Source organism: Tetrahymena thermophila, assembly GCF_000189635.1.
Source record: "Tetrahymena thermophila SB210 genomic scaffold scf_8254408, whole genome shotgun sequence".
Taxonomy (NCBI): domain Eukaryota; phylum Ciliophora; class Oligohymenophorea; order Hymenostomatida; family Tetrahymenidae; genus Tetrahymena; species Tetrahymena thermophila.
Genome location: NW_002476190.1, coordinates 1 through 6938, shown reverse-complemented (window position 1 = coordinate 6938; position 6938 = coordinate 1). Strand labels below are relative to the sequence as shown.

At 19.0% G+C, this 6938-nt stretch overlaps 2 protein-coding genes across 2 annotated transcripts; one reads left to right on the top strand and one right to left on the bottom strand. All coding sequences in view use genetic code 6, as the record gives it.

The window, feature by feature from the left end:
* Positions 1-702: 702 nt before the first annotated feature.
* On the top strand, positions 703-4191 carry TTHERM_001662070 (kinase domain protein; the record flags this gene model as incomplete). The annotated part of the gene is made up of 10 exons (XM_012799910.1): positions 703-792; positions 960-1049; positions 1260-1349; positions 1867-1956; positions 2206-2295; positions 2535-2624; positions 3226-3315; positions 3548-3637; positions 3764-3853; positions 4102-4191. Coding segments are annotated over 10 exons (899 nt in total), but the record flags the coding sequence as incomplete, so codon positions are not given.
* A 405-nt stretch (positions 4192-4596) lies between these two features.
* On the bottom strand, positions 4597-6045 carry TTHERM_01662070 (kinase domain protein; the record flags this gene model as incomplete). Its single annotated transcript, XM_001029249.2, has 2 exons — positions 4597-4665; positions 5035-6045. The coding sequence occupies 2 exons, from the start codon at positions 6043-6045 to the stop codon at positions 4597-4599; spliced, it is 1080 nt and encodes a 359-aa protein (XP_001029249.2).
* Between the last annotated feature and the right edge of the window lie 893 nt (positions 6046-6938).

The window sequence follows — 6938 nt, the reverse complement described above, 5'->3', positions numbered from 1 at the left end:
TTTGAAACTAAAAATAGATACTAACTAGCATATTTTATAAATAAAAATATAAGATTACCTTTTAAAAAGATATAAATTTTACAATAGAAAGCTTCTATTTTAATGGGATTATTATATTCTTATATTAAAACTTAAAATATTTAATCTATATATAATAAATATATCATTAATAATAAAACGATAAATATTCAGATTATTAAATTCTTTTGTTCTTAATTTAAAAATATTTGCAATTTATTTGTTTATTTATTCAAAAACAGCCTTTTGGTATTAGATAAAATTTAATTTGGAATGCAAGTTTATAAAAAAGAAAATTTTGATAAATTTTAATTTTAGAATACAAAAAAAAATGATATAACAGAAAAAATACTTTGAAAAACTAGAAGATGTAATTTAATAATTTTAATATTTATTAACTATATTTAATTTTATTTTTATTTAAAAAAAAAGCTTTTAAGTTCTTCACTTTAAGAACATATATATCTTGAAATTAATTTTAGGTAAATTAAAATAAAATTTATTTTTAATTTTTCTGATCAAAAAATATTGAATTATTGCCATCAAAAATTTTCATAGTTTGTTTTACTTTCTCTTTTTTATTGTCTATTTGCTCATTTTTGCTTGTTTTAAATTTTTTTTGCAATAGCTCTAATTAGCATCTATTTCATTCTAACTAATAAATTTATTTTAAAATGTTTAAAGTAACAACAAAATTCTTTTTAAGGATGTATCAATTTTATGTTCGACCTTAGCAAGCTGCACCTTTCTCTCAAATTTAATGCTCAATTTATGGTAAAAATAGTTTATTTGTTTATTATCTTTTACAAATTAATTTTAAAGAAAATAATCTATTCATTTATTTCTTTTTGACATTTTTTCTTTTGCTTGCTGTAAATATTTATTATTTAACTTCTATTTTTTGGTCTTACTTAACTAACTCTTTTTGAATACATAAAAAGCAAAAATAAGATTGGAGCAACAGGTGCATCAAAAATATTTTCTGCTTTAAAAAATTGCAAATAGCTCTCGATTTTAAATCTAGATCTAAGGTTAATAATATTTTATTAATTTTTTATTTTCTTTTATTAAAATAATAAGACTCTTCTTTTTAATTTTCATTTTACTAAAATTTATGGCTTATTTATTTTTTGGATTGAAGAAGATCTTTTGATTTTCAAATTGTTGTTTTTTGCTTGATTTATATTTCCTTTTGATCTATTTAATTTAGCTAGTCATATATTATATTTTGTATTTTAAAGTTACAATTAAATTGGTACACAAAATACATTTGGTCTAGGCTCTGAATTAGCAGACTGCTAGAATCTCTAAAATTTGACTCTGCATTTTGAGTATAAAAAGATTTTTATTTTATACAAGTTTAATTTAAAGCAAAAATATTTGTTTAATAAATTTTTGTCTGATTTATTTTGATTATTCTTGAGTTTACTAGTTTAATAATTAGAGTTTGTATGGGTGTGTGGCTTATTGCTTATTTTAAACTACAAATTTTTTAAATTGGAAAATTGATGTGGTTGGTTATTAAGCATGTTTCAAAAACTAATTAAATTTAGTTTTGATGATTTAAGGAAATTTTAACAAACATACAATTTTAAAGGTAAAATTGAGTAGAAAGAAGAGTTTTTAATGTAATTAATTTTTTACAAAAAATGAATTGCCATTCAAATAAAGAATTCTTCCTACTCTATATTTTTTATTTCTATTTTCCTTTTTATGTGTTAGAAACTCTATTTTTATTTATTTATTTATTTTTCCAAATTTGCCTTTAAGCTTTGATATTTAAGTTTGTTTTTATTGTTTAATATTTTGTTGAGTTAACTTATAATATTATGTTAAATATATAAAAAGCTACAATTAAATTGATACATTAACTGCAAAAGATTTAGTTTTAACTTTAGCAAGTTGTCCTAATATCTCAATTTTGATGCTGAAACTTTAGTATTTATTACTGTTTTACTTTTATTTTGATTAATTCTTTAAGAATATTTTTTTTAATTATTTATTAGCACTTTCAATTTTAACTTAGTTTATTTTTTCTTTATTTGAATTTAATTTTTAACAAAACTTATTTTTTTTAATTATTTCTATTTAAATTTATGATGTGAATTAAATTTTTGATTTTTTTTTCACAATTTTCTTCTTGTTTTTCATATCAAATAATAAACTTAACCTCAAACAAATAAAAAGTGACAATTTAATAGATGAATAGGGTGGATTAGCTTTAGGTTCTGCTTTAAGTAATTTCAAAAACCTTTCAAACTTGACTCTAGACCTTAGGTAAAATTACAAAATTTATTTACTTATTTATTTATCTTTTTTAATGTAAATTTAAACCTAAAATATTATCTTTTTTCTTTGGCTTAATAGGTTTATTTTTTGTTATATTTTGATAAAATTTCAATTAATTAGTTTATTTTTGCTAATTTTTGAGTGTTCTTTTAATTTTAGCATTAGTCTTTTAATATTTCTTCAGATTGCTTAATTAAAACCAAAATTTTTGAAAACATTTAAAAAAGTTATAATAGAATTGGTGAATTTGGTGCATAATATTTAGGTTAAGCTTTTATAAATTGTGCTAGCCTTTAAAATTTGGCTCTATATCTCATGTAAAAATAAATTTATTTTTTTTTACTTGGCTTTGTCATTTAATTGTTTAATAAAAATTGAATTTACTTCTTTAAATATCATTTACTTTAAATTTTAAACTTATCGTGCATTCTCATTAACTAAATTAAGGTAAAATACTTATTAAGCCATTATTAGAAAGAAAATTTATTAGAATTTGTTTAATAAGGATAACTTAAGAGAAAAAGGTTATGTATTATATCATCTTTAATTAACTAATTAAAATGTAAGTAAAAGAATATCAATTTTAAATATAAATAAATACTTATAAAAGAAAGGAAGAAATAGTGTTAAAAATATTAACTAAAAAACAGATACATTAATTCTAAACAAATTCTGTTAAAATTTTATTGTAAAGAATTCTGATTTTAGAATTTTTTATTTAAAATTTGTGATTAGCCTAAAATATATTTAAACAAAACCTTAAATTTTCATTAATTAAGGGGTTTATTTGGATCACTTTTATGGCCTAAACAAAAATTTAATTTAATCAATTTATTAGAAAAAATATTTTGTCAACCGTCCTTAGTTAATGAAAATTCAAGGTATATAGAAATAAATTTATATTGAATATATAATAAGTTACAACTCTATTTGCTCATAAGGTGCGTTAATGCTATGCAACTCTTTGGCAAAATGCACTAATATATCAACGTTGTCACTTAATCTCTAGTAAATAAAATAGTATATTTTTTTTAATTGAGTTATTTTTTACAAAAAAATAATTCACTATAATAATATTTTAATTAGTTTTTTACTTAAATATTTTTATTTTTATTCAAGTTTAATTAATCATACTTAAATTTAATTTTTACAAATATCATTCAATTTTCTACTTTTACTTTTTCATGTCTACAATTTATTATTTCATAATATTTTATTGTATGCTTAAACATAAAAAAAGTGATAATTTAATTGGTTCATAGGCTGCATCAGAATTATTAAATGTTTTAACAAAATCCAACAATATCTCTAATTTAACATTAGATCTAAGGTAAAATTTTAAATTTATTTTGAAGTTTCTAATTTAATTATTTATTTATAGATTTTATTTGTGATTTTTAGCATTAAAAAAAATTTTTTTATATCAAAAAAATCTTTGTAATGAATTAATAAAAAGTGATAACTAAATTGATGACGTGGGTGCATCAGGTCTAGGTTCTGCTTTAGCAAAAAGCAATAGTATCTCAATTTTGAAACTAAATCTCTCGTATAAATAAATAAATAGCTTAAATTTTTTAGATTTAATTATTTTTTTATATAAAATTAATTTAAGGCAATAAAAATACAGTTATTTACTATTTTCTATTTTATTGATTTCTTTTATTTTATATTTTAAATGTACTTATTTATTTTTCAAACATTTAAATTTTCAATTCATAAATTTTATTTTTTAGCTTTTTATTTTTTCATTTATTTAATTAAAATATTCCTCTGAACTCATGAATATATCAAAAGCTGCAATCAAATATGTGCATAGGGTGCATTAGACTTGTGCTCTGCTCTTGCAAAATGTTCTAAAATCTTAGTTTTAAATCTAAATCTTGAGTAAAATACTTTATTTGTCTGATTGAGTTGTTTTTAAATATATTTTATACAAATAAAACCTTATTTATTCCATTTTTATTTATTTATTAGTGTTGTTTTTACTTTATTCTCTTTATTTTATTTTTATTAAATTTATTTTTTCAGTTTAAAATTAAAATAATTATATTTCGTTCGTTGTTGAAAAAATAAATAGATACAATTAAATAGACTCTATTGGAGCATTAGAATTATGCTCTGTTTTACAAGACTCAATTAATCTTTAAATTTTGATACTAGATCTAACGTAAAAGTGTTTATTTTTGATAAGATTTTTTATTTACATAAAAAATCAATTAATAATATCTATCCTAAATTTAAATTATTTTGATTCTTTTTTTGTTTTATTTGAGATTTTTAATTTATTAATCAATTAATTTTTACTTTTGTTTTTAGTTTTTAATTAACATTTTAATTTTTTACATTATTATTTTATTGCTTTATTTTTTGTTAAAATAATTTAAAGCCTCAATCAAATTGAAGAATCACAAAAATTGAAAATTAAAAGCAAGTGTCTTAAGTTAAAAAGATTAATTTTTAAAAAATTAAATTTATGATTTTTAAAAGATATTTTGTTATTTAATTTTTCATATTTGCATACAATTCATAATATTTAAACAACATATTCATTTATAACGAGATTAAATAATTATTTACCATAATTAATTCTATGTAAAATATAATTTACAGTTTTTTTATAATTTTTTAGAATTATTGAGTTAAAGATTTAAAATTTATTTTGGGGTGGTAATTATGAAGTTATTAAAGATTGATATGAAGTACATAAAATTAATATAGAAATATTACTGTAATGAAGTATCTAGACAATTCCTTAATTTAATCAAATTATTCATCATTCATTTTATCAAATTCAAATTCTAATAAATCTTCATTTAAAAGGTTTTTAATGTCAACTCTATCAATACTGTTTGATAACTTGAACACTATTTTTTGTAATTCTTTAGTTAACTCCTGAGAGCAACAATTATATCTATTACTAATTAGCTTAGTTATTATCTAGCTTGTTGTCATTTCATTTTTGTCTTTACTTTAAATATCTTTTACATAAAATTCTAACTTTTCTTTTGAATTATCAATTTTGAGATCTTCAAAGTTTTTGATAACAAACATATCAATTGAATCAATTAATTGCAAAATATTCTAGTTAATACTTTCTGCTGTTTCAAAATTAATCATTGATTTTTAAGTTTCGAAGAAATCAATCTTTTCATTCAATTCTTCTTAATATTTTTTCTAGTTAGTAGAAATTCGAGTGAACAATTCTTTAAAAAGCTCATTTTACTTGTCAAGGTCATCTTTGAAATTGGTAATGATATTCTTAAGCTATTCCTTTTCGGCTAATTTATTATGTTAAATAATTACCTGTTCATTAAAGCTCTATATTGACTTTGCTTAGCTCATCATTTGTTCTTCTTTAAGTATTATTTTTTGGTCGATTTACTTTCTTAAGTTTAAGAAAAAAGATGAAATTTTAGATTGCAATCCATCAATAGAGCAATCAGCCTCAAAGATTTGCTTAAGTTTTTCGTAAAGCTCATTATCGCCATAAACTGGGTAGTTCTTAAAAACAGTTTTTTCATTTTCCGTAATGAGTCCAACTAAATTCAAAGAATATTAATTGGGATTCTCAGATAAACATTAAGCGCATTGAATGAATTGACTAGAATTAGGATTAGTGTTTAATGAAACAATCCAATTATTAGGATGTCTAGGACAACTTCTGTAGTTTTTGTTTGATAGGATGAAGAATTCTTCTTAGTTGAGTTTAAGATCTTGGATACTTTATATCTAATTCATTTGTCTTGCTAATTATGTTATTTCTTAATAAAAGTACTTTAGGGAGAAAATATTTAATATTAAATTCGTTTTGATATTCATTATACATTATATGTTAATGATTTTCTTAATATAAGATTTGCTTATAAATAATTAATTTAATTCATTGCATTATATAATAGATAATTAGTCAGACAGATGAAGGAAATATTTAATTAATTATTTATAAGCAAATCTTATTTTGAGAAAATCATGAATAAAAAATGAATAATTAATATTAAAACAAATTAAATATTTATGACTGTAAAATTAATAATTGTATTATATAATAGATAGATATACAAACAGATGGATGGATGAATGAAATATTTAATTAATTATTTATAAGCAAATTTATATTAAGAATATAATGAATGTTTAATATCTAAACGAATTTAACATTTTTGAATCTAAAATTAAATACATTATATTAATAGATAGATAAATGAAGAAAAAATATTTAATTAATTATTTATTAACAAATTTATATTAAAAATATAATGAATGATTAATATCTAAACGAATTTAACTTTTTTGATTCTAAAATTAAATACATTATATTAATAGATAGATAGATATTTAGATAGATGAAGAAAAAAATATTTAATTAATACATATTGGCAAATTTACATTAAGAAAATAATGAATAACTAATATCTTTAAAACATTTATGTTTGTAAAATTAATTGGATTATATAATAAATAGACGCATAAATGTAATATCTTGTTTATTATCAAATAATAAAAAAAGAAGAGAAAAGATGAAACACTCAAAAATAAATAGAAAGCAATCAAAAATATGAAAATTATATTACAAATTTTATGAATTAATTTTACAAGTTTTAACTAAATTAAGGATAACAAAATGTAAAAAA